Below are 17,836 nucleotides of genomic sequence, written 5' to 3'. Positions count from 1 at the left end.
ATGAGTTAAGTGGGGGAGTCTTGGGTTGGCCTTCCAGATGTGGGCTGGCTGGGGAACAACCCACTTCTGGATTGTCCTTGGGGCTCAGGTGTTTTCGCCCTTTGGAAGCTAGGGAATTGGTCTAGGAGAAGACCATCCACCAGCTCTTCTCACACAACGTTCTCCCCCTTGGTTTTGCAGTTCTCAAAGAAATAAGTTTAAATAAGGTGAGTTAAATAAAGCTGCCCATTTTATAACTCAGTTCTCTGTGTCTGGTCTTGTTTTTCAAGGAGTTGGTCAGCAAACATATACATACACCAGATATGAAGAAATGTTGCATACTGTATATACAAGGAAGTGTAAGAAAAGGGCAGACTGAATGCAAAACTGACTCATCAGTTTCTGCCTTCAGCTAGAGCTGCTGTGGCTGATTCATTTCCTGTTATCTACCATAAAATACCAAAGAAAGTAAAGCAAACTAACATGAAAGGCAACCTCAAGTTTTCAAAGCAGACATCATCAAGAACACCTTTACTATCTCTAGTATTTTTCATGTCTGTGCAGTTGAGAAAGGGAGTTTAGAATGACAGCAATCCATCTGTTGTTTTGTGTTTTGGTTTTCCTGAATCTCTCCATTTACTGCTATTTTTATGACCAAAATACGTTGCCAGATATTGGAAATGAACAGTTTATTGAAGAATGTCTCAGAGTGCACAATAATTTCCGATCCAGTGTGACTCCACCAGCCAGCAACATGAAACGAATGGTAAGGGAATCTGTCTTTTAACTGTTGAAATATCAAACTGTTTTTGTTTATGTTTCTTGCAGGTTTATAACTGCTTAGAAATTTTTCTATAGAAATCCCACCATAACTAGATTGTGGAGCAAACTAGCTGCTGATTGTAATGTTGGGTAAGCATCATTTTGTGAACGGAGCCCTATCATACCTTGTTTCTTGATGTAGAATAATCAAAGTGTAACTTAAGAGGCCATGCCTCCACATTCTTTCTAAGGAATGTTTGTTTACATGCATTTTTGTTTAAATGGGGATATGTGTCTCAAATGCATTTATATTCTTATTCCTGCACATCACATACCACTCTTGATGAATGTCACAGTGTACCTTGAGACAGACTAGTGGAATTTTGGTGCCGCCTGATAGCAAAATTCAGATAGATATATAAAATATCCTGTACAGTGTTAATGACCTTTTTGCCATAATGAGTCAGAGTCTGAAGTGACTGGTGCCTTTTTACCGATAATATTTATCCAGAATTGGGAGCTTAGTGTAGGCAGTGGTGTATTTAAATACAGAACCAATAACCACAGACTCAAACAGGAACAATGATTTCATTTAAAAAAGTCCCAACAGTGATATAGCTTTTACTCTATGCAAGTGCTTCCCTTAAAAAGAAGAGTGGGTGGAAGGAGGGGTGGAAGTTCAATTATAAATTTGCCATTAGGAGACATTGTGGACATTTCCCTTTAATATTATTAAACTGTTTTTGAGACAATTCTTTGCAGGATAACGATGACTGTAGGTTGATCCAAAGTATAGGATAAAACATGCAAGAGTCTTTTAAAAAATATGAAAACTATAATTATTTTTGTGAGTCTTTAAGACTAGATATTACAAATTGAAGAATTCAGTAGAACCAACAAACAATCTCAACACAGTAATCTGGAACTCAGAGGTCTTTTTGCTAGATTGACCTTGTCTCCACTGTACAACTGATCAGGACAATTATAGGTTGGTCATGATGATTGCACAGTTCTCATTCCAACTTTACTATTCTTCGAGATTTCAATAAATCACTAAGTATAAGTAAGATATTAATTTCAGCATCATTCTGGTGTCCTGAGGCACTATATCTCCAACACTACACAATGTTCAAGGTAACATTCTGTTTTAATGGGAGCAGGGATGGCCCAAGAAGGCCTAACATGATCTTTTCTTCTCTCCAGTAGACTATCCTGGAAGGGCATCTGGCTTTCCATCCTCACTCCCAAAAGAACATATTAATTCAGACGTCTGAAAATAATTGTAGTGGTGGTGGATGATGTGCCTTCAAGTCATTTCTGACTCATGGCACCCCTAAGGTGAACCTTCCAGGGGATTTTCTTGACAAGATTTCTTCAGGGGATGAGGTTGCCATTGTCTTTATCTGAAGCTGAGTGTGACTTGCTGGCAGCCACTCAGTATGTTTCCATGGCCAAATGGGTATTTGACCCCTGGACCCCTTGGGACTGAAAGAACAAAGCAAAATGTGTGTTTGTTTAATCTTGATTGCACATAAGCATAGTAGGTAAGACCACATGCCTATAGAGACTGCATATCCATGCTGGGGACTTTCATTACAATTTCCAGGTTTTTTTTTTTAGCATGGTTGGATGTGTAAGGGATTTAATTCTTCTTTGTTCTTTTAAAATCCTAGAATATCCTATAAAAGGATAATAACTTGTTATTACTTTTTTGTAGAGCTGGGACCATGATCTAGCAAAGACTGCGAAGGCCTGGGCAAAAATGTGCCAATTCCGACATAATCCTGTCCTGAAAATATTGGGGAAGGTTCACCCCAACTTTACAGCAGTAGGAGAAAATATTTGGGCAGGTTCTCTTTGGCTTTTTAATGTGACTGCAGCCCTCACTAACTGGTACCGTGAAGTCCAGCATTATGACTACAACACCCAAAGCTGTAGTTATGTATGTGGACATTACACTCAGGTAAGCCACTACTGATGTCTCAAGAGTCAGTGTAATGTGGTTTTTAACAAGTGTGTTGAGACAAAGATCCTGCTTGAGATGCAGCCCTAGTCTGCTTTCAAAGGAGACTCTAGTTCTTAAGTCATCTGTCAAACATTAATATTGTATGTTTGCCTTTAAATCAATTCTTTATAACACAGACTTTGTTCCATGATTGTTAATTATATACAAGCAACACCCACAAACACTACAGCAGCCATCCTAAATACAGCAGAGGTTCCAATTAAGTCTTCCTGAACAGTGAATCATCATGAAATATTCCAATTTCGTTTCAGATGGTCTGGGCAACAAGCTACAAAATTGGCTGTGCTGTTCACTTCTGTCCAGCAGTAAAATATTTTAATTATCCCAACGCTGCACTTTTCGTTTGTAACTATGGACCTGGGTAAGCTTTTTGATTTGCTATTTGTGTAAGAATTTCTCTCAGGAAGGCCCTTCTCCTGTTGCTTCTGAAACTTAGCATTTGGCTTCTGTGCATTCTTTCTTGGAAGTGGAGAAAAGTGCAACAATGCTTACACTAAGGACTGAAATTTCAGAGACCACCTGTGGTAGAGACAGATATTTAGATATTGTCTGGTTCTCCCTTCCTTACCTAAACTGATAGCCTCAGGGACTACATCAACTTCATCATCCCATCTTCTATCTTTCCTGAATTTTTATTTTACTCCTGGATGGCTATAAGGATGACAAAAATGGACCTAGGGCTCACAGGTTGGTCTTTGCCACCTCTGCTCTAGATGGAACTTCCTTTAAAAAGTTTATTGTCCTTTTGATTCCAGATGGTTTTTGCTTCTTAAACACCACTGTTCCACATGTATCTCCAACAATACTTAAGGTCTATTTATTTCATAGGGTCAAAACAGACATTAAAGGAAATGTATATTCCCTATGATTAATCCGTTTCCTCTCCCGCAACAGGCTTTTGGATTTCCCTGTTATTAGCCTTCTAAATTAAGCTAGTATTTACCTTCCAATTACAAATCACAAAACAATGCATAATAAATGCAATATAAATAGATGTAAATTAAACATGATGACAGTCCTCTTTAAACCCATGGCTTCCAATATACACAGAGTTAATATCATACCTTTGTTAATCCTTCAGACATATCTGAGCTCTGCTCCAAAGTGCTGTAGTTCTCCAGGCTGTCTACTTCTTACTGTGTGTGAAATGCTTCATCGCTTTAGGGCTGTAGTAAAGTTCAACTTGTTAGCACTTAAAATGAGAGACCAAAGCCATGGTGGGGAATAGGCAACCCTCCAGTTATTGGCAGACTCTGTCATCAGCCTCAATATAACCAATGGCCAGGGATTGTGGGTACTGAAATTCAATACCTGGGAGAGCCACTCCTTGTGTAAGTGAAGGGTGTCTGTCCATAGCATTGAAAACTCAGCAAGCAATTGTAGTGTTTTAGAAATTGTACAATAAGATAGCAATGAGATCCTGAAATCTTGGGCCAATGTGAAATGCATATAATTGGCAATTAGCTAGGAATACTAGTGAATGTAGTAGTTCTAGTCTTAATTTTTAAGGGAAAGGGTATTAATCATTGCTTTAATGCTCAGGAGAATCATGTTGTGATGTTTTGGCTTCACAAATTATTCCTTCTTTTTAGTGTTTACATTTTCACTACAGGTTACTACAATTTCAGTTAGAATGGTTTGAATAAAACTGGAACAGAAACCTATAATTCACCCTCTGTTCCTTTTCTTTCCATGCAGTGGGAATTATCCAACAAAACCATATAAAACAGGAGCAGCATGCAGTGAATGTAATGGGGAACCATGTATAGACAGACTCTGCGGTAAGTAAAGAAGAACTAGTCTTATTCTGTCAGTAACAGGAAACACAGCTATGAGTTTAAAGTTTTTACAAGCTAGCATTTAGTTGTATTATACTGTTTTAAATATTATGGTAACATCGCACTGTAAACTCACATACTCAATTTACCTGTACCATACATTTCACCTCTTATGGCTCACGTTGGGACATCCTCTGTTCAAATCTAGTTATTAGTGCTGGATAAAGAGGTAGTTGGAACATTGCAGTCTCTCAATCCATAGCAGTTGACTCTGACTGTAAAAATCAGCAAAAGGCTTGCCTTTTTAACAGGAGAGGTAGTCTTGGTAGAATTACATTGCCTTTCAATTGCCATTATATATTTGGTTAGCTTTTCAGATATTGTTTTGATTATAAGCCACTGTCAATCTGATATATAGAGTAAGAAATGATGTTTTGTGCCTTCAAATTGTTTCTAGCAAATGGCAACCCTAAGCCAACCCTATCATGAGATTTTCTTGGCAAGATTGGTTCAGAGGAGGTTTACCTTTGCCTTCTTTCTGAGGCTGAGAAAGGGTCACTTGCCCAAGTTCACATGGGTTTCCATGGCTGAGTGGGAATTTGAACCCTGTTCTTCAGATTCATAGTTCAACACTCAGGACCCGGACAAACAGGCCAAAATAAAGCTACTTTGGGTCATTTTGGAGGTATGCTTTTTAAATAAGAAGCCAGAAGCTGTGCCAAAGCGGCACTCCAGTACTTAGGACTGGAGCATGGCTTTGGCGCCGCTTCCGGCTTCTTAGGACGCATGTAGCATTTAAACAGCATACCTCCAAAGTGACCCGAAGCAGCTTTATTTTGGCCTGTCTGTTCAGACCCTCAAACAACTTCACCACACTGGCTCTCAAGGAATTATTTGGAAGAAATAGTACCAATTATAATAACTGCAACAGCAGTGCTAGGATGTGGATTGGAGGCTATCTTAGCATACTGCTCAGTTGACGCTGAACTTTCTCTCTGGTTGGGAAATATCATACAGATAAAAATGTAAAAGTTTTTTTCTTGTAAGTGAGCCAGAACTAAGAGCTAGGAACTGGGAACACCTTGCAGTTTCCTGGCAGCAGGCACTTTCTAGCCAAATGCGATTTATGCTATGCTTTAGAGCAGTGGAGACAATTTGCTTGCAAGAATTGTCTTGCACCAATTAATTTTTCACAAACACTCTGCTGGTAGCAGTGCTACAAAGGTCTCTCTGCTGTTTGAACCAGTTGCTCCTCAGCATTTGTTACAAATACATCTAAGGCTTGAGATGAATTACTTGCAGTTCTTGCAGAGGATAGATCCAGCAGCTGGTCTTTTGCATAGAATCCATCCTTCATAAGGCATACAATGTCTTTTGTACACCTATTTTTCAAAGTGGACCCATTCCCCAAATTCCCAGTTTACCCCCACATATCAAGAAAAGGAAGAAAAGGGCAGGAAGGAGGATATGGCAGTATCATTGACAGAAAGATTTTGCCTCACCAAGCCAGATACTCAATTTGTTTATTTCATTGCTGCATTTGAGAAAAATATATTTTGCTCAGCTCAGGAACGACCAAGTGCTTAAATTTGGGGAGGACAAATACACTTCTTCAAATGGTCACCTCTAGACTGAGGGGATACCAGTACAGTCAATTAAACCATACTCTGGAAGGCTGCTCTTGAGATTTTGTTGGACTTTAGCTCTCATCAACTCTAGCCCTGAAGGGATGCATCCAGGACTGTTGATCAGAGTTAGTTACAGGAAGCACAACAGCTCCACTGACCACCAATGTGATTCTAGGCACAAGGTGTGGATAGTGACCCACCTACTATATGACTTGGGCTTTAGAATGATTCATATGTTTAAGTCTAATAATTCAGGAAGTCTGAAACTTGCTCTGCTCTCTTGTGATATTATTAAAGTCATATGCTATCAATGGTACTCCACTTGCAAGTAATACATTTTTCATTTATAGGTAAAGCCTGGAAAGATCCAGTCTGTGATCAGTACTGCATCACTGTACTAATATTGAGGCCATCTTTACTTTTAGTGATATTTGCCGCAGTCTTATTTGTGAAGCAACGTTATCCCAACATGTATATATATAAGTGATCTAGCAACAAAAATAAAACTGAAACAAAAGTCTGACAAACAGATGAAGAATTACTGAAACCAGCTAGTATCTGGTATTAGCTGATTAAAGTCAAGATGTTTGCACTCCTCTAAGTCACATAAAGTTGTTTTTCAAACGCTGAAAAAAAGATACAGGAAACAAAAGGGACTTCCTTTTTTGCTTTAGTGACAAATATATGAATTACAAGATGCCTTCAAACTGAAATTCAAGAAATGGTGTACTACTATTCTAAAGATGAATAAAATCCAAAGTCTGTGTTATTACACCCACTTATGTGCCTACTCTGTCAATTTCTGCACCACAAAAACGTCGGTGCTGAATTACCTCAACATTTGAAATATATTTCTCCCAAATACACATAACATTCAGGATAAATAAAAAAACAAGGTCCAGAAATACCAAATATATAAAAATAGTTTATGTAATATTGATAGACTTAATATAAACCTATTTGTATTCGGAAAAACATTTAAACTTCTATTAAGAAACCTCTGCCTACCTACAGATTATTAGTGGGCCACTCCCAACAAATACAACAATAATGCAAGGTACGTGTCGACAATATTCACATCCTGTACAGGCTCTTCAGTGTCGTCCTGTGTATGCTAGAAATGTATATATGAATGACTTTTAGGTGCCAGCTTATTCAAATGGACACTGTAAATCTGCAGACATGATTGATATTGATTCAGAGTGCAACAAAAGAGACTGACAGTCTTACTTTATGCAGACACTGAAACTGGTGGTTGTTTTTTAAAATGTCGCCTAATGTTTTCATAATGTTTTTTAACGTCTGCTAGCAAAATGACAATAAAGAAAATAATCTAGTTTATCACCATCCTCTTGGAAACAGCTAGGTACTATAACTTCAAAGATGGTTTCTTTTTCTTTTTCTTTTCATCTGCTGCAATTTTTAGCTTAACTTCTTCGACTGGAAGTGCTCCCAGCTTCTTCTTCTTTGCCTTTTTCACTTTTTCTTTAATTGCTTCAATATCAATTTTTGTTTCAGAAGGAGCTATGAAATAAGAGATATTACTATTATGTTATACATTGTATGACTAATGTTTTAGTACCCAACATTTCGCAAACATCAAGTAGGCCCAGTAGAAACATGACATCAAGCATGCCATAAAACTCTTACAAACCTTTGTGACCAAGTTACAGTCAGCCCTTCTTTTACACGGATTTTTTATACACGGATTCAAGCATCCACGGTTTGAAAATGTTCAAAAAAAGTATAAATTTCAAATATCAAATCTTGATTTTCCATTTTTTTTTATAAGGGGCACAATTTTGCTATGTCATTATTTAATGGGACTTGAGCATGCACAGATTTTGTTATCCAAGGGGGATCTTGGAACCTTACCCCAGCGTATAACAAGGGTCCACTGTATTAAGCATATGAGGCAAGTGTTGCCCACCCAGAAGTTGTTGAATTCCAGCTACCATCAGAGTCATCCAACAGAGTCAATGCCACAGATGAGCTACTCCCAAAATGTCTAGAGAACTAGTAAACTAATGTCATGTTCCAAATCCAAGAATACCTGGTGTATTACCAATTCAAACATATTATGTGCAGCAACCCAGGCAAGCACAGGTAATCCCTCACAGTCAAGTTATTTTTTTTAGAAGTATAATATTTAGACCAAGCTAGAGTGCAATAGACTGAAATGTTGGATCCTACTTCATTTCTGCTGACTAGCATATTCTGAATAGAGTTTTTTCTCAGATCAATTCAAATGCAGCCCACAACTCTACCTTTCTGCTGTTCTGGAGAGTTTCCCAACTGCCCAGAATACAAGGGGTGTGCATGTGAGAATTAATAACTATGGCCCTATATAGACAGGCCAAAATAAAGCTGCTTCAGGTCACTTTGGAGGTATGGTGTTTCAATGATGCACGCGTCCTAAGAGTCTGGAAGCTGAACAAAAGCTGCACCCCAGTCCTTAGGACTGGAGCATGGCTTTGGGGCGACTTCTGGACTCTTAGGACGCATGTATCATTTAAACAGCATATTTGCAAAGTGACTCGAAGCAGCTTTATTTTGGCCTGTCTGTATCAGGCCTATTTTTCCTGCTCCGTTCTGCCATGCACTCTCCTTTTCTGGATCACAAGCCTCCTATGGGTAGATGATACTCCACCCAAAAGAGAGGTTCTGGATCCAGCCCAGTTAATCCAATCTGAATAATGAGCAACTGGTTATCCTTGTTTTATCTCATATAGTATCCACATACCTTGACTAGTGCCCAAGAGACAAAAGAACATAAATGGCGTTTTGGAGAACCAAATAGCCTTGAAAAGCAGTTTGATATGCATCAGTGTTATCTACAAGGCATCCAGATGCTGTTATCTTGACAGCAGATTTGATTAATCTCAATACTTGTCTAGTTAAATACTATTTACTACTTTGAAGATTTCAAAGAGCTTTCATTATTGTAGACTAAACCTTTTCTATGTTTTTATATTTATGAATTAGTTTCTGAAGCAGATTTCAAGTTAGCAAACAAAGACTGTTTCAGTATAAGCCACATCTATCACCTGTTAAAATATTCTCATGTTTAACTATATTTATAGCAAAAAAATATTGGAATTATCCAGGTTGTTTCATTAATCATAGACTGATTCAGTGCTGGAGCCAGACAACCTAGAAAAACAGAGGTATACATAAAATGCAGACACAAATATGATTTTACTAATGCTAGAATGTTGTCACATAGTTTATATATGCTTGAATTAAGAACATTAAAAATGTTAGGCTTTTGGCAGTGGCAAAAATACAAAAAGAGTGATTTCTGAACTGAGGCTTAAATAAAAGACAGCGAGGGCCAAACTTACCTTTCTTCTGTTTTACAGCTGGTTTTTCCTTAGGGGGAATAAAAGCTTTGTTCCTCTCCTCTTGTCTTCTGCTGACTGCCTCAGCTTGTTTTGCCTAAATGTGTCGTTAAAAAGTGAAACATCTCAGGAATTCAACATACAAAAAATAGATGTGTGTCTTAAAGTAGAAATAGGAATCATGTAGCCCTCCATTTGTTTTTAACTGAAGTTCCCCACATTCTTTACCATTCCTATGCTGGCTAGAGCTGCTAGGACTTACAGTACAACAACATTTGGAAGGCCATGTGATCCCAATCAATGTTTTAAGGTAACTTCAAAAGACAAAATAATTATACCTTTATCTCTTCTACTCTCTTACGCTTCTTTTGACTTTCCTTCAAGAAATATTCACCACTTGCCAATTCTTTATCGATCTGAAAAATAATGATTAGGATTAGAAATGTTCTACACCGTAGAATGTTGCCGTATCTCTCATTTAGAAACCAATTAAATTAAATTAAAAATCAGAAGACAAAGCACTTCAGAAATATACTGTGGCAAATTCTGTAGCTGAAGTTAAACAGAATGTAATAAAACTACAAACAAATTGTCCAAAGGAAAAGATAGTATGAATACATAAGGAATACCTGCTTCATTTACTTAAATAACTTAGCAAGCTTTTTTAGGGGGGTAGCAAGTACTTTTTTGTGAATTTTTAAACTGAACATCCAGCTTTTAAATAATAGAATATAATTCTGAAAGGCAATAATTTATCAAATAGAATTAACTATTATTTTTAATCTTATTCAAAATTGGTTCTTAGTACATCACTGCCATGAATTAAATATGTAATTTTGCCAAACACCACAACACATAAGTGGTGAGGTGGTCTGAGAGCAAATCAAGGCTGAACTCTCACTAGAAGCTGAAATGACTAAATGAGGTTACTGAACTTTATATACATCATGAGATGACAGGCCTCTTTAGAAAAGACAGTAATTTCCCATAGTGGAAAGCAGAAGGAAAGCAGGTTAAACACATTACATATGGATTGAATCAATAAAAAAAAGCCAAAACCTTGAATATGCAAGTCTTAGGCAGGACTGGAGATGACGGAGGCTGCATCCACAGTGCAAAAATAATCCCGTTTCAAACCATTTTAACTGCCCTGGCACAATGCTATGGAATTCTGGGAATTGTAGTTCTGTGAAACATTTATCCTTCTCTGTTAGAGTTCTGGTGGCACAACAAACTACAGTTCCCAAACTTCCATAGCATGGAGCCATGGCAGTTGAAGAACTGACAAACTGGATTATTTCTGCAGTGCAGATGCAGCCAAAGGCTCTTGAAGGTCTCTTACACATAGGGTAGCCTCAAGTCAAAAATGACTTCATGGCAAATAACAACCTGTGACCCTCCAGATCATGTACTACGACTCCTTTCATTCTTAACCACTCTTAATGCTGCTGGAGCTGGCGGAAATCCAATCATCTGAAGGGTCACAGCTTATCCATCCCTACATCAGCTCAAAAGAAACAAAACAGTTAATCACCATGATTTAATATGAGTCTGGTATAAAAAATTGTTTTGATTTTCATTTCAGATTTTAAATTGGTAAAGAATTAGTAACATAATAATTCTTGCTTGTTCCAGTTTTGGGGATTCTTTTGTTAGGTTAGAAGATATACCAATAAATATCCTTTACAATGTATGTCTTTTCTTTTGTCCCCTTCCCTCTTTTTTTGGCATTCTCTATAACCTCACAGCAACTCATGGGCAACCACTTTTATTCTTTATTAATTTCAAAAACCTTCTAGGCTGTCTAGCAAAATTACAGGAGTTAACAGACCTGACTCTCTGGTTGTGGAGGTGGGAAGGGAGTATATTCCTTCTTGACATTCTTCTTTCTTGGTTCCTTCCTTTTGTTCAAATTCTTGTGTTTGAACTTTGGCAAAAAACGTTCCCAGTTCTGTGCTCTTAATTCAGGATCTTTTGACAACTCCCTCTTAATCATCAGGGTCTTCAACAACATTACAACACCAAAGAGGCCAAAGAATTAGTTAGAACATACTATTTATTCAACTCTTTCTATTTATTCATTTAGGCAGAGAGGGGAAAAAATCAAAAGATTATAATACCAGATATAAAATAATCTAATAATGATAATAATGATAATAATAATAGATAATAATAGATAATATTACCTATTAATGCAGTGGGCAACAATCTGATTTATTGAACAAATGTAGCATCCTGTTCTTTTTAATACTTTTCAGTAAGGTCAAAGATATGCTAGATCTGCCTGCCTCACCCCAGGCAGAAAACACATTCTTTGATTTCTGTTTCTGAATTAATCTGTATTTCATGTATTTGCAATCCCACACCCATTTGCCTGGAGTAACCCCCACTGAATGCATCTGGGCTTACTTTTGACTGGATAAGTATGGAAGGATGGCTGAGGGTCAAGGAAACAAGACTGGTCACCCCAGGTATAAAACTGCTCTTCTCCAAAAGGAATACTACCTTGCAACATTACATAAAATTGCCATAATTTCATATATTGGTATTAGGTGGTCAATATAGTTAGGAGAATGTATAAAGAGTGATTGAGACTAAATCTCGGAGATCTCCTGGTGGCAACAATATGCTAAAACAATGTGGGGATTTAAAGTGGGATCACCAGAGGCAGCGGTCAGTAGTGATATCATCATGGTTAGGTTGCCAGATGCCTCAAATGATAAAATCATTTGGCTAAAAAAAACAAACCAAAGTTAAATCTCACATAAAACATCTTATTGTATACCAAGAATCACACTCACTTTGATATTATATATGGGATGAATATTCTTCATCGTATCCAGCACAACTTTCCTAACCTAGGAAAGAAAAAGTTTATTTAAAAAAAAAAAAAGCTCAACCAAGGGGTAATAGAAAGAAGATCTGGATCTACTAGGAGTTCTCTGGATTATCTGCAACAGACTGACAAGGATTTCTAACAACTGTTCAGCAACACCAGCACCAAAATGATTCCATCCCACCATCAAAAATTATAATACTGAAATGATGGCAGTTTGGAGATAACACAGAATGGACTTTGGATAGAAGAATATTGCATCTTGCAAAAACTGATTTCTTTTTACCCAGAGACCTTTGAGGGGGGAGGTATACTCACTCTCTGCATAATTTTGGCCCTCTCTGGGCTGGTTTATAAGGATGTTATAAGGATGCCTTTCCCCCCAAAGAAATGAATTGGAAGTCAAATTCTGGGTCACTTCCTATTGGAAAAAAATACTTCTCCTGGGCCCTCACCTGTTTTAGAAGTACAACAGACCGACACTGTAATCCTGCCAATGCATGAGCACTATCATCAGGCAATCTATTCGTTATCTTATTATTAAATGGCATGCTATGAAATGATTGGGCAATATTGAGAGTATTATAGCACAGCACCAATAAAAGTAAGAGGTGTAGGAAGATAGTTCCTGGTCTGTTATCATGGCTGGACATTCTCTCACCTTCTGTAATGTTATTGTAGGGGCTTGTATGCTGGATGAGAGATAAAAGCTGTAGATTATATTGTATCATAGGCATAAAATAAAGTGGAGCAAACTGATTCTACAAATAACTCCAAAGTCTTCCCTTCAATAGAAAAGACATCATACCTCTTTTAAACCGTTAAAAGGCCCAAGAGCTGAAACTGTGTTCCCCTGAACCAAGATGTAGCAGTTTGTCAGTAGTTCTAGAGCCTACATCAAAAGATAGGGTATTTCATGATTCAACTCTCACAAATAGAAATAATAATAATAATAATAATAATAATAATAATAATAACAACCTCAAGACTCAAAATGGGGTAAAACCCATAAAGCCATTTTAACACATTAAAATCATCCAACATAAAATTTAAAATATACCAATTTAAAATTCATAGTTTAAAATCAAGTAGGCCTGCTGGAAGAGATAGGTCTTTAATACTTTTTAAAATTCAGACAAAATATGTAGCTGTCTAATCTCTTTGGCAGGTCATTCTAGGGACAGCTGATGAAAAGCTCCTCTGGTTGCCAGTCTAGTCCTGGCTGGCTGAAACAAATATCTCCCAGAGGATCCCAGTGGACGGAGCAAATTATATGGGAGGAGGCAGTAGGTAACATGGACCAAAACCAAACAGGGCTTTAAATGTAAAATAACCAACAGTTTGTACTTTGCCTGGAAGCTAACTGGCAACCAGGTGAGTGATTCTAATATTGGTGTGATATGTTCATTCCTATATATACCAATGATCAATCTGGCTGCCATGTTTTAACAGAAGTTTCTGAATTTAGTGCAGAGGTAGCCCAATGTACGATGCATTGCAAAAGTCCAACCTTGAGGTTGCGAAGACCATCTCTAGGTCTTCCAATTCTAGGAAGCAACACAGATGGTTGGCAAAGCCAATAATAAGCACTCCTGACCACTGGCATCTATCTAGGCTGAAATTTGGAGAGACAGATCCAAGAGCTCTCCCAAGCTAACAACACAGTATTTGGAGGTGGGGGTAACCCCATCCAGAACTGAATTACACAACCCCAACCCCAGATTAGGAACCTTAATAGTAAGCACCTGTCTTGTCTGGATTCAGCTTCGTTTTTCCTAATCCAACCCATTACATCCTCCAGGCATTTATTCAAATGAGACACACTATCCTTAGCTGAGGCTAATTTAGAAGGCATGGAAAAATATATTTGGGTGTCAACAACATAGTCAACAAGCTTGACCCACTTGAGAATACTTTCGATGAACTCACTGAGTAAACACATATATAACTTGATTGTAACAATATGAGACACACCTTGAGAGTAGATCCATTGGGACCAAGAAGCCTCTGTCGTCTTTTTATAAATCGTTCTCTGTTTCTCACCAGGGATGCTATTTTAATGATGTCACAGGCAACATCATCTTCAAGGATGCGTACAGCCTGAACAGAAAATCAGAGAACAAGTCAAGTTAAACTAGACCCAAGTGCAGGCTGGATCATTAATAAAATAACTTTTTTCATTCTGATACACTATTCTTTAAAAAGATTTTAAACTGAAGTTTGCCATTTAAGCTAAGTAACATTTCTGATAAAAACCCTGTATCTTAGATCTTTACAGATCTTAACAAGACCAAATGGAAACAACATTCAGGACAGCTTAATAGGGATATGGGGTAGAATCACAACAATCACTGAACAAACCTGTTCAAATGGAACACTTCTTGCTAAAAGCTTTATTAAGTCTCTGGCTCTGATGATTATAAAGGGATCAAAGGTCTTCTTTGTTGTGCTGACAGTCATGCTTCCTTCAATTAAATCTAAAGCTGCCTTTATGTGCTGAAACACAAAGAAGCAAATAACAGTCTACACAGAAACACAACTGGTTTCAAACAACATCAAAGCTTTATATGCTGAAAAAGGTTTACAAACAGAATATATCATGAATACCAACAGAAGAAACAAAACTATTTGTCAACATATACAAATGTAACTTGAGAAGTTTCAATACAACTTTAAATTAAGAAAACTTGTAGAACTAGTGCATTGCTGGGTACCTGCTGAAGCCCTCCAGCCCAAGGCCCACCACTAATGTCTCCAACCTGCTGATTCTTCTTTTCGCTACCTCTGAACAAGTGGGCAAATAAAAGAAACAGCAACCTCCAAGGCCCTTGTCCTTCCCCTTCGACCCAGATGGGGAATCCAAACTGGATCCAAATTGGACCCAGATGGAATCAAGCATATAATGGCAACAGTGAACACTCATTGAGAACATCTTGCCAAGGACATGCTTGACTCAGAATGAAGGACTCAAGCTAAATACAATTTTGCCTATGAAACTGTCCATCAACTTCACACATCATATTCATTCAAACTGTCTGGCTTCTAAAGCTGTGTTAAATGTATGCTATATCTGAACATTGTAGAAAACACTACAATAAAAGAGCAATTCCCTCTTTTAAGCAGAATATTACAATTACAAGTCGAAGGCTTTCATGGCTGGCATCCATAGTTTTTGTGGGTTTTTTGGGCTTTGTGGCCCTGTTCTAGAAGAATTTATTCCTGCCATTTTTCAAGCATCTGTGGCTGGCGTCTTCACAGAAATGTAACTGAAGATGTCAGCCAGAGATATTGGTGAAACATCAGGAATAAACTCTTCTAGAACATGGCCCATAGCCTGAAAAACCCACAAAAAACTATAGATACAGTGGTAGTTTCAAAATACTCTATCCAGCAGTATGCCAAATGGTACTACTCATCCTTCCCTCCCAGGAAGTCTTGGTAAACAGAAAGCTTAATGCAAGTATAGTACAATAGTCATACATGTTCATTCAGTGCTTTCTGCACTAATGGCCAGCATTCTTTCAAGTATGCTTCTCTGTACTTTGGGAAGAGCGTGGCAAAGCTGCTTTCTTCCAGAAGCCCTCTAGGATTATCTTCTCTTGTAAAGGCTGGCTCTTTCCATCCATCAGGAACAGTAAGAAGTTCAGATTCATCTACTGTTAACAAAAATATACATATTTATATTAGAATAGTTTTTTTTTCCTCATTAAAAAAATGGTTGGTCTGGGAACAGAGACATGAAAGACATAGGAAGGGACCAAAACAAACAACTGAATGTTGAGGTTTGATGCCAGGAAATTGACAAGACACCTCTCTAGGAAGCTCTAGGTCCTCCAGTGCAAGAAGAAGAGCCCTCCCTGCAATCCATCTGCCTTGGTCCAGGCCTCAGAGGGAGAGAAGAGCCCCTGGACCTCATCCCCTTCTCCACCACCATTCCCTTCTCCTTTTGTGTCATGTCTTTTAGATTGTAAGCCTGAGGGCAGGGAACCGTCTAATGAAAAATCATAATTGTAAGCCGCTCGGAGAGCATTTAGGGCTGAAGGGTGGGGTATAAATACCGCAAATAAATATAAATAAATAATAATAAACTCTGTGGTCAACGTCCGACAGACACTGACCATAGAACTGCACTGGAGGAGCTACAAATGCCTAGTGGAGTACACTGACTTTTTACTCTTGACCATAGAGTTGCACCGGAGGACCTAAATATTCCTAGGGGGAACATATTAATCAAATCCATGAATAATCAAAACCGCAAATATGGAGGGATGAGTGTGCTTTATTTCCCATATGCAAACCTTGATTCTGTCCTTTTATATAAGGGACACCATTTAATGGCACTTAAGCATCCATATAAGATATGCCGTTTCCTGAGGCTGAGAGAGTGTGACTTGCCCATGGCCACCCAGTGGCTTTTCCTTTCATTATGAAAGCCAACCTATTATTTCTCCCCTTTAAGAAACCAAGCCAAATTTCATAGAATCAGTTCAAGACCATATATATATATATATAGTGCTATGCTGCCACTTTCAACTGTGGGATCCTGGGATTTGTAGTTTTGGGTGAGGATGCTGAACGCCCCCTCCATAAACTCCAAATCCCAGGGTTCCCTAAAATGTGAACCTGGAGGATAAAGTGGGACGATAACGCTATAAATAGGGGAAACTAAGGCTGGAGGATGGGGTCCTTTGAGGATGACTTTGAGAGACCCACCTTTGCTCGCCTTCTTGGCTTTGGGGCCCCTCTTTCGTCTTTCCTCCCTCTCTGGGGCCTCCATGCTGCTCTAAGGTTTAACCCCTGAACCGGAAGTGCAAACGAAAGCCGGAAGTTGTTCTCCTTTGACAAAAATCGCATAGATCTAGAAACAGAAGAGGGGTGGCACTAAGTTTAAACCTGAGACCGGGAAATAGAGGCAATGATGAGAGTCTCTCTAGGTCTGCATCCACACTGCAGAAAATAACCCAGTTTAACTACCCTGGCTCAGTGCTAGGGAGTCCTGGGAGTTGTAGTTCACTGACAGAAAATGCTCACAAAACTACAGCTCTCATAATTCCCTAGCGTTGAGCCAGGGAAGTTAAAGCGTGTCATCAACCTGGGTTTATGGCTGCACTTGCAGCCTTAGGTGAAGAAGATACTTTTTAACTTCCAAATAAAAAGAATTACAGATAGGAAATGCCTCAAGAAAAATCGCGATACGGAATGTGTGTCTCTATTGTTTTCCTAGCTCTGTGGTTTCCAGGCGCATGCGTCCTAGAGTGCAGCAATGCATTCTGGGTCTTGGAGTTTTTAGCAGGTCTCCTGCTGCAGGCAAAGGACATCATTGTTGATTCTTCAATATGCATCTGATTGTTACAATCATAATCTTGCAAATTAATTGAGTATTGCTCTGATAGCCTTTTGGCTGAAGTATAAATAAATTATGGGTATAAATAAATAAATAAATAACTAATATATATATATATATATATAATTGATAATTAGTTCAA

General features: G+C 38.1%; 2 protein-coding genes across 2 annotated transcripts; one reads left to right on the top strand and one right to left on the bottom strand.

Moving 5' to 3' along the window:
* The first annotated feature begins 528 nt into the window (after positions 1 to 528).
* Positions 529 to 6,871, top strand: LOC149312159 (glioma pathogenesis-related protein 1-like). Its single transcript, XM_089524080.1, has 5 exons — positions 529 to 745; positions 2,459 to 2,704; positions 3,019 to 3,128; positions 4,466 to 4,548; positions 6,524 to 6,871. Exons 1-5 carry the CDS (start codon positions 563 to 565, stop codon positions 6,658 to 6,660), a joined length of 759 nt encoding a protein of 252 aa, XP_089380206.1. The 5' UTR covers positions 529 to 562; the 3' UTR covers positions 6,661 to 6,871.
* LOC149312158 (KRR1 small subunit processome component homolog) lies at positions 6,869 to 17,202 on the bottom strand. The gene is made up of 10 exons (XM_089524079.1): positions 17,064 to 17,202; positions 15,831 to 16,006; positions 14,712 to 14,846; positions 14,325 to 14,450; positions 13,159 to 13,242; positions 12,316 to 12,372; positions 11,346 to 11,516; positions 9,853 to 9,930; positions 9,518 to 9,611; positions 6,869 to 7,697 (listed from the first exon to the last, which is right to left on the bottom strand). The coding sequence occupies exons 1-10, from the start codon at positions 17,125 to 17,127 to the stop codon at positions 7,543 to 7,545; spliced, it is 1,140 nt and encodes a 379-aa protein (XP_089380205.1). The 5' UTR covers positions 17,128 to 17,202; the 3' UTR covers positions 6,869 to 7,542.
* Positions 17,203 to 17,836: the final 634 nt, after the last annotated feature.

The sequence above is a fragment of the Sceloporus occidentalis genome, unplaced genomic scaffold, assembly GCF_023333645.1.
Source record: "Sceloporus occidentalis isolate IW3139 unplaced genomic scaffold, rSceOcc1.0.p SCAF_5, whole genome shotgun sequence".
In the NCBI taxonomy this organism is placed as follows: Eukaryota; Metazoa; Chordata; class Lepidosauria; order Squamata; family Phrynosomatidae; genus Sceloporus; species Sceloporus occidentalis.
Note: the sequence above shows the minus strand (reverse complement) of the source record. Positions and strands in the feature narration are given on the sequence as shown.